At 47.3% G+C, this 25,353-nt stretch overlaps 1 protein-coding gene and 1 long non-coding RNA gene across 2 annotated transcripts; one reads left to right on the top strand and one right to left on the bottom strand.

Moving 5' to 3' along the window:
• Nucleotides 1-7,479: 7,479 nt before the first annotated feature.
• Nucleotides 7,480-22,040, top strand: HHEX (hematopoietically expressed homeobox). The gene is made up of 4 exons (XM_081862054.1): nt 7,480-7,905; nt 17,672-17,850; nt 18,818-18,868; nt 21,018-22,040. Exons 1-4 carry the CDS (start codon nt 7,530-7,532, stop codon nt 21,249-21,251), a joined length of 840 nt encoding a protein of 279 aa, XP_081718180.1. The 5' UTR covers nt 7,480-7,529; the 3' UTR covers nt 21,252-22,040.
• LOC309342023 lies at nt 13,367-15,586 on the bottom strand. The gene is made up of 2 exons (XR_014156667.1): nt 14,877-15,586; nt 13,367-14,587 (listed from the first exon to the last, which is right to left on the bottom strand). It is a non-coding gene; the product is annotated as an uncharacterized lncRNA (long non-coding RNA).
• Nucleotides 22,041-25,353: the final 3,313 nt, after the last annotated feature.

Genomic DNA, 25,353 nt, shown 5'->3' with positions numbered 1-25,353 from the left:
CCAAGGGGCAATTGACATTACCACAATCATGGGCAACCTCTGTCCTCTGAGGTTTCATAGGTTTCTGCTTGTTCTAGATCTATTGCTCGGTGCAACCCCTGATTTTTTTGAGACCATATTTTAACTTGATGGTAAAATAGGGTTAAAAAAACCTTTAGTCCAGCTTCCTGAATTGCTTCAGGGATGCATTCAGTATAGGGTGGATGCCCTCTGGGGTTGGCATAGGGTGAATCAACTTGATTTGGGAGGGCACAGGGTGGATGTAGGGGAATAATAATAATAATAATAATAATAATAATAATAATTGTTTATACATACCCCGCCCATCTGGCTGGGTATCTATGCATAGCTCTACCCATCAGCCCCCAGTCAGCTGTCAACTGTACTCCAAAACATATGGAGGGCACCAGGTTGGGAAAGACTGTCCTACAGTTGCTAATGTTTCCCCTCTGAACACATTTCACAAATACACATGGGATAAGGGCATGCTTGATACTAATATGCAGAAGCTGAAGAACAAACTCTAGTTCCTGTTATTTGGAATAGAAAGCAACTCTAGTTCCTGTTATTTGGAATAGAAAGCAACTGGGAACACAAAGAAAATTCCTTTAGAAACTTGGGAGTGTGCAGGATTACAAAGATGGCAGAAGGAAAATGGAACCTGGGACCTGTTCCATTGGGTGATACCTTCAAAAAAAATCCCCTGCTGAAAGAATGACCTGCTTATTCCAACAAAAGATGGCCAATGTCAACCTTCTATTATCTTGGCATGCACACTTGTGCCTTAGTTTATTTGTTGCTTTTAATTCCAGGCAGATTGGGTGCTTAAGGGGCAAAGCTGATAAACTGGCAATTACAGGAGAAAGTCAACAAGGTGAGATGGCACCACCCAGGCAGGTGAACTGTTTGCACTGGAGAGGAGGGGAGACAGTCTCTCTGGACAAGACAGGCCCCAAACAGCGGAGATAAGAGGTTTCCCTTTTGACTACAGCCCCTGCTGCAGCTAAAATGATCTGAGAAGATAAATGGACATTCCGCTCAATAAACCTGTGGAAATACACCAGCTTTCAACAATTGCTAATTGATTTGATTTTCATTTAGTCCACCTTCTTTCCAAAAGTTCATAGAGGACCATTTGCCCCTCTACTGACATGCCGTTCTGGTCCCTTGGGGCATATAAATTCAAAAATCAATTTTTTAAAATGCTTTTAGATTTATAGCCTATTGTTTTATTAAATGGGCAGGCTGCAACCTTATCTCGCCTCTTCTATTTGTAGTTACCTTTTACTTATTTTTAAATAGATAACTTTGCAAGATGCTGTACATTTACCGGTAAATCAAAAACCCAAGCAGCATGCAAAACCTTTGCCATTGAGTCGCAGGGTACAGGACATGGGTTTATTGTGGGGGTATTGTTAGGGAGTGGGCCTGGGGCACTGAGCGATGGGCCTTTTGTAACAGGCCCCATTGGTCCCGCCTCTGCTTTGCAAAACTTTGCATGTAGGACAGCTGGGGGCACTGCAAGGCCACCTGCTGGAGAGACCGAACCACTGGGCATCTTCATCTCCCAAAGCCACCCTATATGTGGCCAAGGTGTGTCACGGGTTGGAGTGCCAGATCTTTACGTTTCCCAGCCCTGGTTTATCCAATACTCTCCTTTGGGACTTAAGTGATGAACAAAGGAGAAGAAAAGAGGTGGGGCAATGGTGGGGAAGAGAGGGCTGCTAGGAGGGATGGTTTCATCATCAGAAGCTGCCTTAAGCACTTGGATCACACCATTAGTCCAGCTAGCTCACTAGCTGCCTACTTGACTGGAAGCAGGTATTTCCCATTCCCTCCTCCTCCTCCTCCTCCTTAATAACTAATAATAATACATAATTTTATTATTTGCTACTGCATTCTGGACTAGTCTTTCCCATATCTATTATTATCAGTATCTATCATCATCATCTGTCTTTCCCATATCTATTATTATTATCTGTATTATTGGCATACAAATTTAACAACAACAGTACAGGCTCACTCTGCTCTCCTGCCCACCTCCCACTAATTTTACAGATCCCGACGTCTGTATAATGGCTACAAGCTCAGACCAGCAAGGGGAAGGGGGAAACCTGAAACCTATTTTATTCTAAAAGGAAGAGGTGGAGAAGAGTGTGAAATTCCTGTGCAGATTGTGTTGTGGTCTGCTTGAAAAACAAAATAACACCCCCACCCCATCCCATGGGCTAGGCAGGGGGGCAGCTGGCCCCTAAATCAATACAAATCTGAGGTTATGCCCACCCATGTCTGCCCTCCCCGCAAAAAAATCCTGGCCACGCCCATGCCCTACCCCATCCCAAGCACGATGCCTGGAAAAATCCACGGTGTTTCGAACATTCCTGTTTCCCCAAGGGTCCTTTTCATCTACCCATCCTGAAGCATTGAGTTTTACTCTGAGGAGTCCAGTCCCCTTCTCCTCAAAGAGAGCCAGCCTTCTCGGGGCCCGGGAGCCAAATTTTTAGGTAATCAGTGGCTATTGCTTCTGATTGCAGACTGAGGCGATGGATGTCGATAACGAGGGGACCGGGAGACTCTGCACTGGTTGGCTACCACGCGGGGGAGCGTCTGTGTTGCGCTTTCACTTGGGTTTAACCTCCCAGGGGTTAGAGACCCGCCTCGCACGACGTTCGCTCTGCGCGCTGGGCTGCAGCCTCTATTCCTGCACCGCTCGGCGGCCGCCTGAGGAGGCGTTGCAAATTTCCATCCCAACCACGACAGAACCAAACATATGTTTCCCCATTCTTTTCTTTTTTTTTGTTTAAAGGAGAGGGGAAGAGAGGGAGGGAGGAAGTTTTATTTTATCCAGAAAATAATTAAAATCTCCTGTATTTTTTATTGCTTCGAGTATCCAGCAGAGTGGAAATATTGAAACTTCAAGCCCTCTTGCATTAAAAAGTCACAACTGTTCCATTTTATGAGTTCTGAGTGTGTGAAAAGAACGGACGGGGACAGTTTTAGAGGGAGGAAGGGAGCCGGGTGGGGAGAGCAGGGTTTTTGGAGCCCCGAATGGCCGTAAAAACATAATACAATCGACTATAAAAACCTGCGAGGGTGATATTAAAAATTATGTAGCTCCATAAATGCGGCGTTTTGTGGAGAGTTGGGCTTAATCGCTTTCAGCCTCTAGAAAAAGGGCGCTGGGATCGCGAACGGAGATGGTGGTGGGGGTTTATTTGGGGGGGGGCACTAAAAATTAAGTGCCGATTCCCCCCCAAAAAACTCCTACTTCTCTTGCTAGAGCTTATGCAGCAGCCCAGGAATGCAATAACTCGGCTATTGAAACTTCCTTTTAACAAGGCCTATTGCCTGTATAAAAGTCAGCAAAGAATAATCTCCCCCCCCCCCGCACTTCCCTCTTTATTTGCTTCCCACCACTAGGAGTACAACAAACCTGAGCTTGAATCTCTTTCAATCTTGAGGTCTCTCGCCTTTTAAAATAAAAAACTGGGTGGCTTGTAAAAATATCGAGGGAGGGCTGAGGCTGGATGAGTTCCGATCATACCCGTCGTTTGTTTATTTATCCTCAAAGGGCAGCGAGGTTGGGGGTGGGTGGCTGGGTGCTATTTTTTCCTTTTTCTTTTACGGCGCGCGTCTTAAGGAAACTAAACTTGCAAATCCAAAGCTTCCAGGTGAAAATATTAGCCTGTTCGCTTGGGGTGGGCAACAAGGCAAGACCTTGAGTGCGCGCTAAAGTAGGCAGAAAAAAAGTCATCAAAGAAAGGGATTCGGTTACCTATACCAGATTTTTATAAGACCCTGGCAAACGCAGTGGGGGGAGGCTCTCGCGCGTGATGAAGCCTCGGTGGCTCCATACAACTCAAAGGGACTTCTGTAAACGCAACGATTTCTGATCATTCTGCATCTCGGTTTGGGGGCTCCTCGCTTGCTCTATTGTGATGAGCCTCGTGGATTTAAGATAGGAGCCACGCGGAAGAACTGCAAACGGAGCAGCTGCCCTTGCTTGTCTTCTGATGAGGACTTACTGAGACACAGACAGACAGACAGACAGACAGACAGACAGACAGACAGACAAATAAATAAATAAAGATGTTCACATATTCATGAATGAAGCCAAGGGAAGGAAATTCTCCCCCCCCCATGATACTTCATGTTAGCCAAGTCTTGGCAGAATGGGGGTGTGGGCAGGAAGAGAAACTATGGGTTTGGAGGCTGCAATACTAGCCCCACTTTCCTAGGAGCCTTAGTTGTTAACGTTTCCCTTTTTATAAGGGAAATTCCCTTATTCCAATAGGACTCCTCGCAATAAAAGGGAAAAGTTGACAGCTATGGCTTAAGCCCCATTGAAATCAGCGGGACTTGCTTCTGAATAGCCCTGGTTGGGCTCGCGAGTTAAGCACACTCCATCGAAATCTACGGGCCCAGCGAGTCCCATTGATTGCAACGGGAATAAAGCAGGATTCATTTCGCCCCACATCCAGCCCTCAATGTTCATAGCCGAGAAAAGTCAGTTTCCCAAAGATCAGCGGCGGGAAAAGCCTTCTGAGTCAACGAAAAGGGCGTGTTTTCCTTCTCGGCTGGAGGAGGAAATTGGTTTACAAACCAGCAAAACCGTGGCGTGTTGGAGAGGGTGGGGAACAGGAGAAGGAGCCTTCCTTTCTCTAAATGAAGTTGGCCCAGCCTGAAAGGCGACGTTTCTTTGCATTTCCTTACCCCCCGCCCTCGACGAGATGCGCAAACTGGAAACGAACCAGGCGACTTCACTGGCCGAGGTTTCGTCTGCCTGCAACTGACCAAAAGCAAGCCAGAATGGACTTGAGAAAGAAAGAATCCTTTCGCAGTCAGGACATTTGGCTATTTCAGGGCTATTTCACTTGAAAGCGAGGTCCCCCCTAACAAAGGGATTTTTAACTCCAGAAGAAGCCTGCGTGTGATCGGGCAGTTGACGCCCCAGACATCTGTAACATCTGTTTGGGATAGTGGCTTTTTTTTAATGCAGGAGGGAGGACGGAGGACCTGGAGAATATTCCGCGGGTTAAAATAAAAAATAAACTTAGAACGAACACCTGGGGAGCAAAGGGAGGAAGGTAACTGCGTTTGATCCAACTTGTCTCGCGCCTGGTCCTATCCTGCTGCTACTCAATACACCCCCGCGTGGATCTGATGGTGACGTCTGCGCTTGGCATAGCGGAGATCCCAGGTGTATGGATCCGTGTCTGACGCCCCTGCCAGCCCCGGAAGGCCCGGGTGCAAGGAGGAGCAGGAGGTGAAAGGTCCTCGCGGCTCAGTTAGCACCCAGCCAGGAGATAAGTGGGGAGGAACGAGCCTAGCTTAGCCTCAAGACATCCGCAGCTTCTTCCCAAATTGGAAGGAGGAGCCGGCAGTTTCAAACAATGATCTGTCGGATTAAAGGCAGACGAGCGAACGGAAGAATTAATGGGCAGAGAAGAAGTTGCAGGAGAGCGAGAGAGGAAACGATCAGGGAGACAGCGAGAGCTGTTCGACAGTGGAACAGACTCCCACTAGACGTGGCGGATTCTCCTTCCTTGGAGGTTTTTAAGCAGATGTCGGCTGGCCACACCTGTCATGGATGATCTAGCTGAGATTCTTGCATTGCAGCTCGGCCGTTCTATGATTCTGAATTGTTCCTCCATATTGCACGAAGGTCAGTGTGTTAGCCTATGAAGTGTGGAGCCCTGAATTCAAATCCTCACACACTCATGAAGTGTCTTCCGGTCACCACCTATAGGCTTGATCTACCTCACTGGGTGCGTGTTTGTGGGGATAAGATTCGGGAGGGAGGAGACCACCTTGAACTCCTCGGAGAAAATATGGGATGGAAAAACCCCATAAGCAGCCAACAACTCAAACGCTGTTTAGTGGGAGAGTAGGAAAATCATCTGCAAAATCATCTGCAAGAAAGAGAGAAGGAACAAGGGCCTGTTGGAGAACGGAGTCTATTATTCGCCCAACCTGGGCTCAGTCCCGGAACCTGTTCTGCAATATTTGGAATGAGCTGTGAAAAGAGCGGGAAGGTAAGCGTTCACCTGCGCGACTGCAGAGCGCCTTTCCCGCGTTGCTGCGGTAATCGGAGTAAACTGCTTTGGAGGATGAAGCGGCTCCCAAGGCAAGAAAATATGTCTCGGACACATATTTCCCCTCCCCCCTCGAGGTTGTTACAGAAGAGGTGCAAAATAAGGGAACCCTCCCCCGGGAAGGTTTGGTTCCCAAACCGTGCTGGCAAAATCCAACTGGAATTTTGTGCACCTTTACTTAGGAGTCCCACTGAACTCAGCTAGAATTACTCCCAGGTCAAAATGCATCCATTCTGACTGTTCAGGTGACAGGTGGCGTTGAACCAACCACTATGAGCACACAGGATCCGGGCAAAGCTTGTGCTTGGTGGTAGAAAGAAGGCAGAGGAGGCGGAGAGAAGCCCTTCAAAAAGGCTGCCGCGGGCAGGATCCAGCCAGCTAGATCATCCAAGCGGGGGAAGGGTTTTCTTGGTGACTATGGACCCAGTTGCCCTGAGAGCATTGACAAGTTCCCCCTCTGTAGTTCTGGGCTGCTTCATCACCATTCTCATGATCACTGCAACTCCACAAGATGAGATCTTGCATGGAGCCCCAGACCAAGGGAGGTTGACAGTTATTGTGTGTTTATTCCATTTGCGAATTATTGCACCAACTGTTGTCACCTTCTCACCCAGCTGCTTGGCAATAGTCTCGTAGCCCAGTCCAGCCTTGCGCAGGTCTACAATCTTGTCCCTGGCATCCTTGGACAGCTCTTTGCTCTTGGTCATGGTGGCTGCTTTGGAATCGGCTGGATTGCTTGCTTCTGTCGACAGGTGTCTTTTGTACAGGTACTGTAACGAACTGGGATGACAGGTAAGACCTCTCCCTTACAGCAGGTGCTTCTAATCTCAGCTCCTTACATACAGTGACGATGCCAGGTAGCCTGACATCTGGCTGGTTGATAGGGGATCAAACACTTCTTTCATTCATTATAATGCACATCAGTCTCGTGACTTTTGACTTCTGGGTTTCTGTGGGTTTTCCTGTTATTCTGTCTCTCACAGCTACAATAAACCTACCATTAAAATTATGGACTGGTCATTTCTTCATCAGAGGGCAAACGGGCAAATTTAGCAGGGGATCAAGTACTTTCACCCCTCACTGTCCCTCTTGCTGTCAAGAACCACTTAGGAGCGCAGCTGGGGGCTCGGACTGATCCTCCGGGCAACATCCCCCCCCCCACTTTCCCTTGTGGATTCGCTCTGCGGCCGCTCCATCGGCTGCTGTGGATTGGCACCGTGGGGTTGGAGAAGGGGAGGGGGCAAGATTGGCCACAGGCGGTGGGCGTGGCTTATCCGCTTGCCCAGCGCCCTCATTGGCTAGCCGGCGGCCTGACATGAGGCGGCCCCACCCCCTCCGATTGAAACCTGCTGCCCGGAGGGAAGACTCAGAGCAAACTTCCCAGCGCCTGGGGCAGCAGGGCTGGCAGGAGAGCGAGGTGCCAGGATCGCGACCATGCAGTACCAGCCGCCCGCCCTGTACGCGCCCACCCCGCTGCTGCAGCCCGTGCACCCCACGCCCTTCTACATCGAGGACATCCTGGGCAGGGGCGCCCCGACGGGGCTCCCCCACCCCGCGCAGCCGCCACCGCCGCCGCCTCCGCCCACACTGCCGTCCCCCAACTCGTCCTTCACCAGCCTGGTGGCGGGGGCCTCCTACCGGACCCCGATCTACGAGCCCACCCCGATCCACCCGGCCTTCTCGCACCACCTGGCCGCTGCCGCCACCTACGGGGCGGGCCCCTACGGCGCGCCCGCCGGAGCCCCGCTCTACCCGTTCCCCCGCGCCGTCAGCGACTACGCGCACGCCCTCATCCGCCACGACCCCCTGGGTAAGCGGCGCAGGCCGAGGGAAGGGGGGGGAGTGCAGGGAGGGGGCGCTCGCAACCCCGGGGTAAGAAGCAGGGGCCTTTTCATATTGGTTGCGCTCCCAGATCCGTTGGCTCCTGGTCAAGAAGGATGGGATAGACCAATTAAGGGGCGGGGGGGGGAGAGAGAGGATTGGGGAAGGTATGGGGTCCTCTCCCCAGCCCCTAACCTCCTGGTGCCCTTACCCCGTGGTCAGTTGACCTACTCACCACGCGCCTTAAGCCGGCGCTCCCAGAAATCCAGAGGAATGATTGAGATCGTGGTGAGGGCAGCGGGCTTCCGAGTTGGAAACTTTCTTGGTTGTCAAAGAAGGATCAAGCTAAGTTTTATATATATATAAATATATTTTTTTATATATATATATATATATAAAAATTATAAAAATAAATATAACCGAGGAACTAGCCAGTGACTATTGGACCCCAAACGTTTCTGAGTAGGTTGGGCAGTATAGAAGTTGCATTGAAGGGTGCAGATGATTCTGGAGGAAAAGGAAAAATCAGCTCCTCCTGGGCCTTAGGCCTCCCGAGAGGAATCGAGCGCCTCCACGGCAAATGTGACAAGACTAGCTCAGCTTCTTCCGTGGCCTTTGGAGGGCCTTTGAAATCGGTGCGTGTGCTTGTGTTTTTGCGGCACCAGCTTTCGTGGGCCAGAGAACCCAGGAAAGTGGACGAAACATGAAGCCCCAGCTGGCCTCTTGCTTTTGCACGAAGTGTGCAAGCCTGTGCATGTTGACTCATAGTCCCCGTGGCTTTCTGTTGGGGGCTCCGAGGACTTTGCAGCCTTGATCTCTAAGGGGTCATCGTCGTGCTAAACCTTTTGGGGTTGTTGTTTTTTGCTGCAACTGATTAACGAGGCTGCAAGGGAGAAACTATGGTTTGTGGCGGGGCAGTGAAAGAGCGAGCTTAGGCGCCCCACCGCCGCAGCCAGGACTGGATGGCGGCTCAGCTGCAGCAGCAGCCAGCCCCGCGCAGGGTGTGTCCGCGCTGTTCTCCTCCACGATCCGACCTGCAGTGCAGGAGGATTTGCTGGGAATTAAGTACGTGCGTTTAAAAACGTCGGATCTTGTCACTCCTCCTTCGCCAAGGCGTGCTTACTCGGAAGTCAGCTCCGCGGCGTCGGATGGGCCTTAGGACGAGGGAGCGCGCAGGCCGAACGCTTCTTCTTTCTTTTGGGCACCGATTCGACTCAAAAGCATTTCTCTAGGTTTTAATTCGGATCGGAGGCTGGGGTGTGCGCCGGTAGTCCGCTGCGATCTCTCTCGCGCTAGTGGACTTGCTAGCTTCGGAGCCGCGGGATTCGACGTCCAGTTGCAACAGGCGCGGGATCCTCCGGGCTTTCAGACTTGCTCCAGATTCATTTCTTGCTGAAATGACTGGAACTGACTTACCTTAATCATGGCCAATTTAAGTGCCATCGACTTCAAAAAACCTTTCCTCCAAGCAGGGATCCAGCCTAACGGGTTGAAGTTCAGGTGGTTTGCAAAAGCGGAGTCACTCCGGAGGCGAAACGGATTTACGATTTCTCGATTATTTGTCTATATTTGCGCTTGTTTCTCTTGCGAACCGGAAGAGGGGAGGTTGTGCCCCATATGGTGTAAAACTGAAGCTTGCGAGGGTCCCGATTCTCTCTCCCTCCCCCCCCCCTTTCCACCCCCCAGTCACCGCAGGCCGCCAGCAGACCTTGCAACGTCTAAGATTTGCAGGATTGGCTCGAGTTCGTGCTGTCTGAGAGCGGGTTGGCTGACCCTTTCCGTTCATACAGGATATCTTGAGCTCTTGATAGGAGTAAATCTGGGTTCAGAAGCTGTTAAGTGTTTTCCTGGCCGCCCGGAGCAGGCTCTTCCCCGGGAGTCGTGCACACTGCTGATTATTTTATCGACATCCTCAATACAGACAAATTCAGGAAACACTCGGCTTCTGATAGCCCGGATCCGTTTTTCTGATATTGTTCATTTCCTCTGTGTGGGATGGGGCTTTATGACAGCTAAAATAACTCGTTGCTTCCTTAAAAAAAAATCAGCACATGCAGAAAAAAGAAGCCTGTTTTCACCAGAATTACTAAGGCCTGACGCAAACGAAGTCTTGAATAACCATGTTTTTTGCATTTTTCAAAGGCTTCGGCCAGACAGAAACACAAACACCGACCGACAGGGTGAGGGGATGTGGGGCCCTTTGAAACTCGGGCGCCCGCTCTCCTTATTATGGCGTAGGATGAACTCCCGATGCGGGGCCTGTTTACTTGAAAGTAAGCCTTCTGTCTCCTAAGGGGGCTTTCTGCCAAGTGGATCGGCGTAGGAGGGCAGCCGCCTTCTGAAGCGATGTGTTTCATGACCTTACTAGCCTGCGTACTTTTCAGCCACATAGATTCCCCTCCCAAATCCCGGGAACTCTAGTTTGTTTGCCCCCGAGCTACAATTCCCAGCACCCTTAAGCTACGGTTCCCAGGATTCTTTGGGGGAAAGTAATGTGCTTTAAATGCGCTTTAGATGTATATTGTGCGCACAGTCCAAAAGGTTATGGATAAACTTCCCACCTCCCGTTTCCACTGCAATCCTAAACTTCACAGTAGCAATGGTAGATTACACTGATTTCCGTAAACGTCGTTAGGATCGCGTTAGACATGAATTATATATATAAATATAAATATATTTAAGGGAAACCCCACCGGGTTAGTCAGTGTGAGCTCTGATTTCCGAGTGGATTATAGACATCCGAGTGGATTACAGGCATCCGAGTGGATTACAGACATAGAACTTCTTTCCGAGTGATCATGCATAGGATTGGTCTGTTATTGTTTCCTGGCCGCGATTTTATGCAGCCGATAAATCCCACAGAAGCCATGCACGGGAAACAGCACCGTAGTAATGGAACAAGCAGCCTACCTCGCAGGGTTACTTGTGAGGGTGGCCATAGATTGCAAGAGCACCCAACATGGTGCCCGCCAGATTTTTTAGGACTACAACTCCCATCGTTCTAGACCATGCTGGGTGGGGCTAATGGGAGTTGTAGTCCTTAACATCCGGGAGGATATCAGTTTGGCTGCCCTTGATGAACCGAAGCTGGTTATGGGGACGCTGGGGGCGAGCAACGAGCCAAGGCGAGATCCTGCTTCTCGGAAGCCTGACTGCTGCTGAGGACGGAACGGTTGTTCTATCTTTCTTATCGAGCAAAATTTATACACCGCTTCGTAGAACGAAAGACCTCTGTGCGGTGTACAAGTCTAAAATATACCTTTAAAATGCTAATTTAAAATGAAATGAAATGTTATATTTTTAAAAAATTCAAATACAAATCGGTATTTATTTTTTTAAAAAAATCTTATGCCTACTAAAATCACACGCCCGAGCAGGCTTGCTGGAACAACAACAACAAAAAGTTTTTAGCAGGCTCTGAAAACAGCGAAGGAGCCTGCCTGCTTTCAATCGGCAGGGAGTTCCACAGCGTACCCTCTGCCCATGGATAATTATGCGGCACTTGTAAAGGCCCCAGATCCGCAGGTCTAGGTGGAACTTTCTTTGGTCTGATTCAACAGGGCCAGTAGTGCGCTCTTAATTTCGTGGGAAAAAAGTTTAAAAGCGTCAGTATCAAATAGTCTTCTTGCGGCAACACTGGAATGGCGAGCCCACCTCAGAAAATAATGATTTTCCGTTATACAAACGGGGAAACTGCTGTTTTTGAAGGCCCACGCTTTCTCTCTATATGCACACACAATCTTTTTTTGTGTTATTTGATGATGCAGAACATACCAATTACCGGTAATTAAATGTAGCAATTAATTGCTACAATTTTTATCCTGCTCCCCCCCACCCTCGGCAGAGATAAGGTTCTCTCTATTTTATCCTTAACAACCCTGTAAGGTAGGTTAGGCTGAGAGACTCGGGCAGGGTCACTCACCCGGTGAGCTTTATGGCTAATTTGAACCCTGGTCACCAGGGTTCTAGTCCAGTGCTCTAACCACTGCACCACCCTACCATAGTAAAAAACAAACAAAACCGTTTGCGTGGAGACGAAAACAAATCCATGTGTTTCAACGTGGGTTTTGCCCTCAAGCTCTCTTGGCAGCAGACGCTAAACTAAAGGCTCTTCTCTGTTTCCTCTTACACAGTTCTTGTCCTCCACTTCATTGAGGAAGCAGCCCTAAATCACGTGGAAGACTAGGCTGCAGTCCTGCACACGCTTCCTTGGGAGTAAGTCCTGTGAACTCCGAAGAACTTAATTTCTGAGTAGACCCTGTGCAGAATTGCACTGCCTAAAACCCCGGTTTAAAAAAAAATCCTTTAAGGGATAGGGTGTTGTGCACCAGAATCGAAGTCACCTCGAATTTAATCCAGAGGAAAGTGAACGGAGGTGCCTTCATTAAGATTTGGGGACAGGGCATGCCACGGGCTCAGTGGGTGGAGTTCCGCGTGCTTCCACTTAAAATGGTTTACATCTCGTTCAGCAAACCAAAGTACTTGGGTTTTTGCGTGATACCATATTTTTAATCATTCGTCTCACCTTCCCATTCAAACCAACCAACCAGTTAATGGAAGTCTATAGGTTCGTTGCACGGATGGCCTATATATAAAACCCAAGAGGGGGGCAGGGAGGGGCAGCTGACCCCCCTAAATCAATAAAAATACATAGCTACTGAGGTTCTGCCCCCCCAACAAAAGGCCTGCCGTCCCCTAGCAAAAACCTTGGCTACGCCCATGATAATACATACGACTTTGCACGTTGAAAACGTTGTATAATAGCTAGGAATTATTATTCTTGTTATTTCGATCTCCATTGTTTGAAAAGGAATCCCGCTGGTTCTGTGTTTATCGCGTTATTTTTGCGGAACTTAAACCTGAAAATGAGATCCAGGTTAATGAGTTTAGGATCGGGAGGCAAATCTGCTCATTCAAGGTTTCAGCCTTGTAGCTCCTTTAGATGGAGGGAAAGCCCACCAGCTAAAATGAAATTTACATCTGACTAAGCGCGCCCGTCTAGCTTTTACGTGGTTGGGCATTTCCAGCGATTTCCAGAGAATCTGCTGTCGCGTCAGGTGCCTCGGGATCCCTTGACACCGAAAACGGCCTCTTCCTACCGCCGAGCTCGTGAGAACGCCGTTCAAGCGCGTGTTCATTCCTGCCTAGACGAATCGGGCTTGGTCGTTAAAGACCTGGGGCTCTGTTAAAACAATAACGACTCCCCGTCCTTGCAGGGCAAACTTATGACGTGTTCTAGTGCTTAAGGCCTATGGGGCCCCCTCCTCGGACTAAGCGCGTGCACATCAGGATTTGTGGCACCAAGTCTAAACACAAGCAAGCGCGCTCCATGGATTCAAAGCATATTCCACTCTCCCTTTCCCTCCCAGTATACAAGCACCGCTTTAAAAATGATCTTATTACTTATCTTGAATTTATTTAGGAGTCGCACACACGTAAGGGCTCCAAGCTACTTAAAACCATTTTTATGAGCATAAGCATCAGTTTTGTAAAATCTAGATACGGAGACAGATGATATAGATATAACGATTCCTTTAAAAATCCACAAAGCAATCCACAATGAAAGCAGCAAAATGCTTTGAACAAACAGCTAGAATGTTGACTTCTCCCTCCCAAAAAAAAACCACCCACATTTAAGTGTCCGGCTTAAACAATGTTTGCACTGGCAGTGCAATTCTCTAACACGTTTATGCAACGCCAGTTGGGGCTTATTCCCACATTCGCGTGCAGTGGATTGCAGCTTTGCCTGTTTAGTAAGCGCCCAGGATTGTGCTGTTGATCTGGAATACCTACGGGACCGTCCTTCAGTCCTCTTGTGGGCGAAAACTGGGACGAATGAATTATTATTATACACTACATTTGTTAATTAGGCTTATCCATCTGCCCTGGTATCTGTGCTGAACAACCTATTGCTGTTCCTTGCGAATGGTTCCCAGACCCCCACTAGGGTGTTGATACGATTATGTGCCGAGCACATGATCACCAAATCTGTTTCTGTAAAACAGGCGTGGCCAAACTTGGCCCTCCAGATGTTTTGGGATTACAACTCCCATCACCCCTAGCTAACAGGACCAGTGGTCAGGAATGATGCGAATTGTAGTCCCAAAACATCTGGAGGGCCAAGTTTGGCCATGCCTGCTGTAAAAGATGCTTGAATATACAGTACATTCAAGCTGTGATTGTCACGGACTGTAATGTTCGCATCTCATTGCCATTCAGCTCCCACCTTACAATTTTTCCCTTTATGTAGCTGACTGCATGCATCTGAGGAAGTGGGTTTAAATCCACGGATAACGATAATAAACTCGTTATTCTTCAAGTTGCTTAAGAAACCTTTTTTTAAAAAAAAAAAACCGCAATCGATGAAAGAGTAGGATAAAGCAGTAGCTTGTTAATAAAATAAAATAATAAAATAAAATAAACACCGAGAAAAAGACCATCACGATGATGCCAATTTTTTAAGCGTGTGAACAGAATTTTTTCTGCATGTATAGAACTAGTGAGTTGTAGTCAGCAATATCCGGAGCGCGAAAGGTTCCCTTTACCTGGATTAAGAACTGCGGAAACAAAGTGCGCACGAGGTATAATTAAGTGTCCGAAATGTCACAAGAAGTGCAGATCGTTTCAGATGACTTTCGAAGGGGTTTAGATGCGCCCATCCTAGCTGCGATCTACAATAAAATTAAAAAGCCAATATGGTGTAGTAGTGGTTAGAGCGTTGCACTAGGACCTTGGGAGACCAGCGGGCCAATCCATACTCAGCCACTGTAGCTCATTGGGTAACCTTGGGCCACCCACAGCCTATCAGCCTAACCTACCCCACAGGGTTGTTGTGAGGATCAGAACGGGGATGGGACAAACAGAACGTGTGCACTGCCTTGAGTCCCTGGGAAGAAAGGCGGGTGCGCCCGTCTAATAATAACACATCGAATTAATCAACTAAAAATGGTGTTTACTAACCAAGGGCGGACAGCTATTAGACGCGGTCGCTAAGTGGAAACTTCGCGTTCGGAAGTCTCCGAGACCTCTCTGCTAGGGACGGAGCAGTGAGGAAAGCCCCGGGGGTTTCAAGGCTTCCAGGCTGGCTGGCGAGGGGTGGGCGCGCCGCCTCCGGGTCTGCGCTGCGCTGGCCGCGCTCAGCTTGCGGGGAGCCTTGATTTGCCTTGGGAGGCGGCTTCCTTGGGCGCGAGAGAGCCGAGAGGAAGCCTTGGGTGTTTCTTCTTCTTCTGAGCAAGAGAGACCAACAGGAAACACATTGGCGGAAATGTTGCCATCAGCCCATTGCGGAGAGCGGCTTAAACTGCCCTCTGGCTGATGTGACAAATCGGGGGAGGCTCGAGCGGAAAGTGAAGCCGCGAGGAACCCCAGGCGGCTCCGGGCGCAGCACCGACCTCACAACCGCGGATTAGTCGCCCCGGATTAGTGACTCCGGTTTGGAATCTTGTGACTCACTTTGCCCGCCCCCAGCTTTCAGTTAAGGACCCACGTCAACCTCAGAGGGCTATTTGAATCCCAAAAGGCATGGCAAGCGATTTCAGGATACTTTTGTTGTGAGTGTATGTAGGAGCTATATACCTTTAAAGCACATACAAACACATAAACTCACTCCGACCGGAATTTTGGGAAGCGAAGGGTGCTAGGAATTGTAGCTGAGGTGGGTACTACAGTTCCCGTGATTCTTTTTTGGGGGTGGTGGTAATGTGATTTGAATGCATTTTACAGGTACAGTGTATAGGAAGCCTGCGTTTGTATGTGCGTACACATATATGTATGTACAAACACATACAAGTGTATGAGTGTGTGCATATGAAGCGATGTACAGGTGTATATTTTTCATTCCCTCCTACAGTAACACCTGAATCAATCTAGAAAATGTTGGTCCAGGTATGTCACCGTAACAGGGAATGAAACACAGAAGGTGTTTTCTTCTTCTTCTGATAATAAGTGATGACTTTTGTTTCTTAACATGTCAGCTGTTTTGAACTTCCTTCAATGTCTCCAAAAGGCACTGTATTGCGGTATCGTCTCCTAGACCGGCGCTTTATTAATTGCTGATGGAAAATATTTTCATTCAGCAGGAATTCCGAAGGAACTCAGTGGTGGCTCATTCCCCTTTTAAGTTTCTTAATTAATTGATCAATTAGATTATTTAATTGACGGTGCGTTCCTGAACATTTTCACTCAGCAGAAAGTCCGGCTGTACTCAACGGAGCTGACTCCGATTTGAATTTGTTTTTGGATAGTGGTAGCACCGCAAAAGTATTTCATCGTTAGGGAGTCAACTGAACACTGGCTGCGTCGTAAAAGGCAGGTCCTAATCATAGGATGGAGGATTATTTTGGGGTAATTCATGCCAGTTTGATTAGGCTGGGTGCAGGAAAAGAGGTGTTTGAGCTGGCCCAATCGGAAAACGCCGCCCTTTCCTCGATATGTCCCGGGCTTCAGTCGAAGTGACCGGGACCAGGGATCTAGAAAGCGGGAAGAAACCACCCAGGCAAGGCAGGATCCCTTTTCATTTTATCTGGGTCGGCATCCCTGGAGGGAATACAGTCCTTGGAACAGGAAAGAGTCGGCTGGGTCTCCAGCGGCTTCTGCTTGCGTCGGCCTGCGCTGCTCGTGTAAACGCCGGGCGAGCGGACCCAGAAATCGGAGTGGCGCCTGAATGAAGTGAGCGGTTAAAGTATCAGAACGTGGCTTTCTCTTTAAGCAAAAGTGAACGAACGGCGTTCGTGTGAAGGGGAGGACAAAAAGTGGGACCCATTTGCTAACACCGGTGTATTTATTAGCCTTTGCGAAGAAATGATCCATTCTGCACCTGCTGGGAGCTCGGCCCCATTGAGCTCAACGAAGTTCAATAGGCATTGCAGCATCAGCCCCCTCTTAAGAGTCTTTTAACGGATCTTGCTCATTCATTCATTTCAACGGTTGATAGGCCGCTTCCCACCGTAGTGTCGAAGAGGCGCACGTTGAAGTTACAAAAAAACAGAAAGGCTAAAAAGTTGTGGCGTGTGTTGTCTGCGGGCACCTTCTTGGGAGAATTCATTCGATGTATGCCGTTTGCACGGATTTCCAAAATAATGAAATAGAATAAGAGTGAATTAAATGTGGCTAAGGTTTTCAGTACAACTCCATGGGAATTTATTTCTTAGTATTTTCAGATTCTGGTTTTATGGGGTACCCCTCCCGGCTCATCTCTCTGTCTCGTTAGTGGGCAATGCACATTACTTGTCAAAATATGGTGAGCTAGCCCTGCTGCGCTTAGGGTGCCCTTCTGCTCATTCTGCTGAACCCGCCTCTGGACTTCTGTTCCAAAGTCCTGAGCAGAAAGGGCACTACGGTTTTGCGGGCGGTGGTGGTGGGAGAGAGCTGGAAATTATTCCAGATTAAATATCCCTGGAGTTGAACCAGCTGAGCGTTCTATGGAGTGAAGTGAACGTTCCATCCGGTGAACTGAACGTTCTATGGGGTAAACTGAACGTTCCATGGGCTTGAATCAAGTACAGTAGAGGGAAATTCGGATTAAATCAGACTTCGCCACCGAGGGCGCCCTCCAGATGTCGCGGACTGCAGGTAGGAATTGTAGCCGGAGGGCATCAATTTCGGCGAAGGGGGGGGGGATTGCGATCTTGGCACAAATGGGGATGTGGAAAGCTTTGCCCCTGGACGCTCCAGCGCTCCGGAGGCCCCACGGGCGCCGAGGTGCCTCCCCTTGCAATGTAGTATTAACAGCGCCACCGTCTCTCCGTCTCCCGCAGGCAAGCCGCTGCTGTGGAGCCCCTTCATGCAGAGGCCGCTGCACAAGCGGAAAGGGGGCCAGGTGCGCTTCTCCAACGACCAGACCCTCGAGCTGGAGAAGAAGTTCGAGACGCAGAAGTACCTCTCTCCGCCCGAGAGGAAACGCCTGGCCAAGATGCTGCAGCTGAGCGAGAGGCAGGTGAGGCGACGCGAGGGAGGCAATTGAGGGTGACCCTTCCGAGACAGATTCCAACTAAATTTCAGTAACTTTCCCTTCACCTCCTTAGCAATCGTGCCCGAACGGTGCAATCACCTGGGTTCGGTTGATATATTATTATATTATATTGACATACCTTGGTTTTTAGGAACAGGTTCCTGGCCACCTTACATTGGCAGCTAACGATTAACTGGTTCGAATTAGGCTAAATTCCTCTCTCACCACCAAAGGAACCCGCACAAGCAACGCTGACACAAAACCCCACATATATTAAGTAAAATAGAAACATCACCACCCGACCCTACCCCCACTCATCTTCCCGCCCTCCACTCCCCCCCCCCCTTATTCTTCCTAATGTCTCAACAAATGAAACCGATTTGCTTTTTTAAAAAATGTTACGTGGGAAAAAATACGAGAGACATTGCACATACCTTTGCAAATCAAGAAGATCTTTAATAAAAATACATTAAAAAAAATTAGGCTAAATTCCAAGAAGTGTTTTCCTTTTTCTTTACCTGATATCACAATAAAGGAAGATCCAGAGCAATTTCTTGAAGTAGGGAGTAGACTATACGCCCAATATGCAGCCTGGCCTCTCCGAATTTCTCTCGGAAGCAAGAGTACAAACACATACCTACTTGGAAACAATATTCAATGATTTCAGCGAGGCGATGCAAATGTGCATAGGTTTCTTATTATGCTCTTCCTCCCAACAGGCGCCCATGGCACAGGACTGCAGTCTCAAGTCCCACTGTGAAGGGGTGGAATTAAAGCTGTAACCCTGTATAAACTTTATTGGAAATAAGCTCTCTAGTCAACTCTGTGGGTCCCACTTCTTGAGTAGGCATGATTGCCATTGCACTGTGGGTGTATCGAGGACTGTAGTCTTTTCATCGGTCTCTCTTTAATATCCCCTTTTCTCTCTTTTTGCTGCTGTTGGATTGCTTAGGTTAAAACTTGGTTTCAGAATCGTCGGGCTAAATGGCGGCGTCTAAAGCAGGTAAGAGAGATGCTCCTATTCCTATAATAATAATTAATAATAATAATAATAATAATAATAATAATAATAGTAATAATAAAAATTTTATTTATATCCCGCCCTCCCTCGCCAAAGCCAGGCCCAGGGCGGCTAACAACAATAAAATAGTACAACATTCTAAAATCATTTCATTCTAAAATTAATTCAAATCAAATTGATGGCATCCATTGGGCTAGAGTTCTGTGAAGATTGCCAGAGGAGGGAGTCAGGCTGTGCCCTGACCAAAGGCCTGGTGGAACAGCTCTGTCTTGCAGGCCCTGCAGAAAGATGTCAAGTCCCGCAGGGCCCTAGTCTCTTGTGACAGAGCGTTCCACCAGATCGGAGCCACAGCCGAAAAAGCCCTGGTTCTAGTTGAGGCCAGCCTACCCTCTCTGTGGCCTGGGACCTTCAAGATGTTTTTGTTTGAAGACCGTAAGTTTCTCTGTGGGACATACCAGGAGAGGCGGTCCCGTAGGTACGAGGGTCCTAGGCCGTATGGGGCTTTAAAGATTAAAACCAGCACCTTAAACCTGATCCTGTACTCCTGGATCCTCATTTTACACACACACAGAGTGCTGAGGAGGCTGTTTACCCTCTTCAGCTATTATTATTATTATTATTATTATTATTATTATTATTATTATTATTTGTATCCCATCCATCTACCGTAACTGGGTTGCCCCAGCCACTCTAGGTGACTACAGTACTGTTAAGATGACGAACAGTCCCATTGGGATCTCTGAGTTGCTGTTTAGCATGAACCTTATTCCTCCCCCTGCCACACCCCAAAATTGGCTCTGCTTTATGTCTTTGCAATGGGTGCCAATTATGTTACTTATTTTGGGAACCCTAGAAAAAGACATGGCCACATTATAAGGAAAAGGAGCCGCTCCGAGTCATAAGAAGAAAGCACACAAGTAGGATCTGAGGGCAACAGCTCTCTGGAGATTGAGAGGGATAGAGAACTTAGTCCTGTCTTGTCCCTGACTAACTGATCATCTGGCTTGACCCATGAACTGAACGTGTTAGGAAAATGAATGTGACCCTCCAGTCATTTATTTCTGAGCACCCCCAGTGAAACAGGCAGAACTCCTTCACCATCATAACCAGCTTTAGGATCACACCAGTGATGCAGCCCAAGTCAATGGGCTCGTTGCTTTCTTGGGGTTCAGTATGCATAAGTATCATTTCCCACTGACAAACCCAATGGGGCTCTGATTCAGATGACAAAGTGGCCCTTAGAAGTGCTAAGATATAATCAGAATTGGAAGGGACCCTGAGGGTCATCTGGTTCAACACCCTGCCAATGCTGATAATAGAACGCAGCCTGCCATTTTTGCTTATAACCTAAGAGTAAAAAAAAACCCAACATCCTCAGAACAAACTCCACAATCTGTTAATGAAAATCAAAAACAATCTCTAATGCAGTACCAAGAAGTTTTGGGCATGGTCAGCCACAATCCAAAACAGACACTATGCAGCCCAATCCTTTGCATGTTTACTCAGAAGTAAGCCCCATTGAGATGGATGGAACTTGCTTCCTAGTAAGCAAGTACAGTGGTACCTTGGGTTACAGTTACAGATGCTTCAGGTTACAGATGCTTCAGGTTACAGACTCTGCTAACCCAGAAATAGTACCTCGGGTTAAGAACTTTGCTTCAGGATGAGAACAGAAATCGTGCAGCAGCAGTGTGGTGGCAGCGGGAGGCCCCATTAGCTAAAGTTGTGCTTCAGGTTAAGAACAGTTTCAGGTTAAGAACGGACCTCTGGAACGAATTAAGTTCTTAATCCGAGGTACCACTGTATTCCATAGAATTGGAGCCTAATCCTGTAACCCTTCTGATTGTCATGGTTTTAGATGTAAATTCCACCATGTTCCATAGGGCTTGCAACCAAGTAAGTGGTCCTAGGCTTTTTACCTGATCACACCCCCCACCCCCACCTGTACTTGTGAGAAGGAAAATAGTTGTGATTTTAATTGGTTGGTATCTCTGTGAGATAGTGGAAGGGTTAAAAATGGTTTTTATAAATAAACACCTCCATCCTTGCCTCCCTTCCCTCCTACTTGACTGCCCCAGTGTTTCCTTCACCTGAGATCCTTCATTGTACATTTTCTCCCTGACTTTTTCAGGAGAACCCTCAAGCTAGCAAAAAAGAGGAAACTGAAAGTGGGGACAATCACCAGGATTCAAGACAAGAGGACTGTCTGAGTCCCGACCACAATAAGGAGACTTCTCCAGGGAGACCACTGTACACCCCATCACCAGCCTCCCAGGAAGAGCTGGATACTGACATCTCTGATGATTCAGACCAAGAGGTGGACATTGAAAGTGACAAGGGCTATTTCAATAGTCCTCATCAGTAGTGGTCCCCTTGAGGACGGACTTTCCCTCTGCTTGCACTTTAAGAGGAGTTGGCTTGACAAAAATGAGGAGGGGAAATATAACTCTAAGTCAGTGTTTTTGTTGAGACAATCACCTGAAAAATGGGGCAGATCTTTTTACTTTGAAATGACAGGAAAGAGCCTGTGCTTGTTGATAGATTTGTACAGTGATCAGTTTTTATATCCTCCCGGCAATATAACTACTACTACATCTTCTTTGAAGACCTTTAACTGGCTGAGAGGAAAAAAACCCACACCAAACAAACTGGATGAAAAGGGCCCTTTTGATTCCCCAAGGAGAATTTCACTTCTGGGATGGAACCTTTGCAAAAAGACCTTTTGAATGTTGCAGGACTGAAACAAAATGTTTAGAATTTTGGGCCCAGAGGTCCAAAAAGTGGGGAGAGAGTGTAGCAGATACCATCGACATAACCCTACTTTCATCTCCTCAAAACACTGGTGCAGTTAGGTAATGTTAGATGCTGGGCTTGTGGGACTTTCTCCTTAGATCATATCATGTATTATTTCACTTAACACTTAATTCCAGTGGTCTTACAGGGATGCTCTTCGGCTAGGAATATGTATCACTTCAAAAGGTGGTAAACCAGCCTTAATGCATTTGAGGGCCCTCTGGTTCATTCAGTAGGGTCACCTTGACCTCTGTCCCAAAGTCCTGCCCCACTGACTGAAAACAATGTATAACCAATGTGGGTATCATGATTTTTTTAAAAAATGTTTTTATTAAAGATTTTCTTGGGTTACTAAAGCATGGACATTGTCTCTATTTTCAGCTCATAAAGTCCTTTCTACATATCAGCTATATTCAATGTGAGACATTAATGCTGTATGCAGTATAAGGTTGGGGAAGAAGAGAGGTGGGGAGAGAGAGCAGGGGGAGGGGGGTAGTAAACTTTCGTTCTTTTACATGGTGTATGTGCAAGTTTTTGTGTCGGCGTAATGTGGGTAGGTTCTCTTTCTATTCCTTTATTAGTTATTGGCAGTGAGAGAGGTTGTGGGCCCAGGGTATGGTTGTTTGCCTTCAGTATACTGCGGTAAGTTTTGTTTGTGTGTGTTTTGCTTGTGTGTGGATGGGATGTTATTGGTTCAAGATAGCTATATTGATTTGTATGCTGTTGGTCAGATCAATGTGGGCCTTATGTGAAGTGAGTTCTTAAATGATTGGAATATGAGTGCGGGAAGGAACAATGGCATGGGCAGGAAGAGAACTCCCTTATCTTTAAGAAGAATGTTGACAAGCTGGAACATCCGCAGAGGAGGGAAACGAAGAAGATCAAGGGTCTGGAAACCAAGCCTTATGAGGAACAGTTGAAGGAGCTAGGTATGTTTAGCCTGGAAAAGAGGAGACTGAGAGAAGATATGTTAGCCATCTTCAAATATCTCAAGGGCTCTCACGTGGAAAAGGGAACAAGCTTGTTTTCTCCTGCTCTGGGGGGTAGGTCTCAAATCAATGTTTCAAGTTACAAGAAAGGAGATTCTGACTAAACATCAGGAAGAACTTTCTGACAGTAAGAGCTGTTTGACAGTAAAACAGACTTCCACGAAAGGTGTTGAACTTTCCTTCCTTGAAGGTTTATAAGCAGAGGTTGGGTGGCTATCTGTCAAGAAGGATCTAGCTGACATTCCTGCATTGTGGGGGGCTGGATTGTCCAACTCTACCATTCTATTATTCTAAACTATTCTTCCCTATTGTGGGATATACACATGTGTATTGTGGGGGCTTGTGGTCAGTGTGTTAGCCTAGGAGTGGGGAGACCTCTGTTCAAACCTCACTCACTCATGAAGCGCATGCCACCACCTAATTTATCTCACTGGGTGGGTTTTTGTGGGTATAAGATTCGCAAGGAAGGAGACCATATATGCTGCCCTGAGCTCCTTGGAGAGGAGATGGGGCAAAAAACATAAGCAAAGAACAACTCAAACCCTGTTTAATGGGAGGGTGGGGTAAACTGTTTAAAACAAATAAACTCATCCTCTAGGAGTTAGCTTTATTTATTTAATTTCATAAAAATTATACACCATTTGATTGTAACTTCCCCTCCTCCCCAAAGATTTGAGATCCAGCATTGAGACTCATCAGTTGCTATGGACACATCCCTGTACTTATTCTAAAGGTCAAAAGAGATTACTTTCATGCCTTTGTACAGTGGTACCTCGGGTTAAGAATTTAATTCATTCTGGAGGTCCGTTCTTAACCTGAAACTGTTCTTAACCTGAAGCACCACTTTAGCTAATGGGGCCTCCTGCTGCCACCGCGCAATTTCTGTTCTCATCCTGAAGCAAAGTTCTTAACCCGAGCTACTATTTCTGGGTTAGTGGAGTCTGTAACCTGAAGCGTATGTAACCCGAAGCATATGTAACCCAAGGTACCACTGTACATCGAAACACACACACACACACTTTTTGCAAAGAACTTAGGTATTAATTAATATTAAGTGGGCAGCCTGTCTGATATTCTCAACTGCTGAAGGCTGGATGATCCCAAGGAGGCACAAGTCAGCTAAAGGAAAGCCATTGGTAACAATAAGAAAGGACTGGATAGTACTGTGAACATCATATGGTCAGATTTGTGGACATTAAAGCAGCAGCAAGAAGCAAGAAGATGATTGGATCCCCTTCGGAGCTTGAAATAGCTTGAACAAAAATTTAAAATTCGGCTTTGTAATTTGGAATTTATGTAATTTGGTTTGATTTGATGTGATTGGTCGGTTAATAAAAATTATTCCTAAAAAAAAAAGGAAAGCCATTGGTGATCTGTCTTGTTCCTGATCAAGAATTAGAGGGAGTCCCCCATACCAAGACTTTCACAGTGCAATCAATCCTAGGCACATCTACTCAGAAGCAAGCCCTTTTGAATAATCTAATTCCATGCACTTGAGATGCACTACTGAACTCAGCGGGACTTATGTCCAAGGAGCCATATCAAGGCTCAAACTGAATTCCCCCCACCACTTTGCCATCTAAAATGAATCAGATGTGATAGAAAGTCTAGCACAGTGGTAAATTCCCCCAACCCCTTGCTTCATGATGAACTGTTGGCAGTATATGGAACGACTTCCAGACAAGGCAGCTATTTGTAGGCCTACATGAGTTTCCGCCAGTTCCCGGGAAGGTGATCCTGGAGAGGAAGCAAGCCTGATCTTTTGGAAAACCCCTCAGTTTGCTTTGAGTGTGCAAACAGGATGACAGGTCATGTTAACAGGCTAGGAAATGACGACCAGGACTGATCCTGAGCATGATTACTGGAAAGTAAGTTCTACTCGTTGGGCACCTGTGTGTCCATACACCTCTCTTCCCAGGGTCCTCAAAATAGAAATCGAGTGGGGAGGGACAGGGAATGGGAGACTGAAAGGAATAGCTGGAATTCTGAACAGGGAACTTTTAGCACTGTAGCAATAGTTGCAATCCCCACTACTGTTTGCAAGTGTGGAAATCAGTTACAACAATACTGTAGCACCAGACCATCTGTTGTATATTCCCTTTCATGCAGTCTCTTATTCATCTCACTGACCCCAAGATCTGTACATTGGTGTGTTATTCTCCATCTTTCTGGACCATTCTCTGGTTGATGGTTGGCTATTTTGGTTGAATTGGCATGGGTGACCTTTACGGCATGGCTCCCATTTTGTTTTGGAGCTCATTTTATCAGGAGATTCAACTTGAAAACGGTTATCATTTAGCAGGAGAACAAACATGGGAAGCACATTTTTGCAAGCAAAACGTTAATGATTGGAAGAATTGCACCAATTTCAGCATGGCAGTGTGTGATTAATCTTCTGGGTCAGGTACTTATATTTTTAGCCATTAGGTTCGTTGGCCTTTGATAGTCAGAACTCTTTCTAGCCTAATAGGATATTGATTTTGCTGGATAGTGTACTTTGACTCCTTAAACAACACCCACTTTTGAAGACTGTCAACAGTGTCTAACAGTTCAGCTGGACCAAAGTGCCTGGCACAGATTTTGGAGGGGGTGGAGGGAGGGAGGAAGAACAGAGTGGTTTTCATTGAGGCAAGTGACTGGCATGTGGAAAGGTGCATGATTTCTCAACAGGCATGGCAGTGTTTA

The sequence above is a fragment of the Podarcis erhardii genome (assembly GCF_964252035.2).
Source record: "Podarcis erhardii genome assembly, chromosome: 5".
Classification (NCBI taxonomy): Eukaryota; Metazoa; Chordata; class Lepidosauria; order Squamata; family Lacertidae; genus Podarcis; species Podarcis erhardii.
This window is presented reverse-complemented; position numbering and strand designations above follow the sequence as displayed.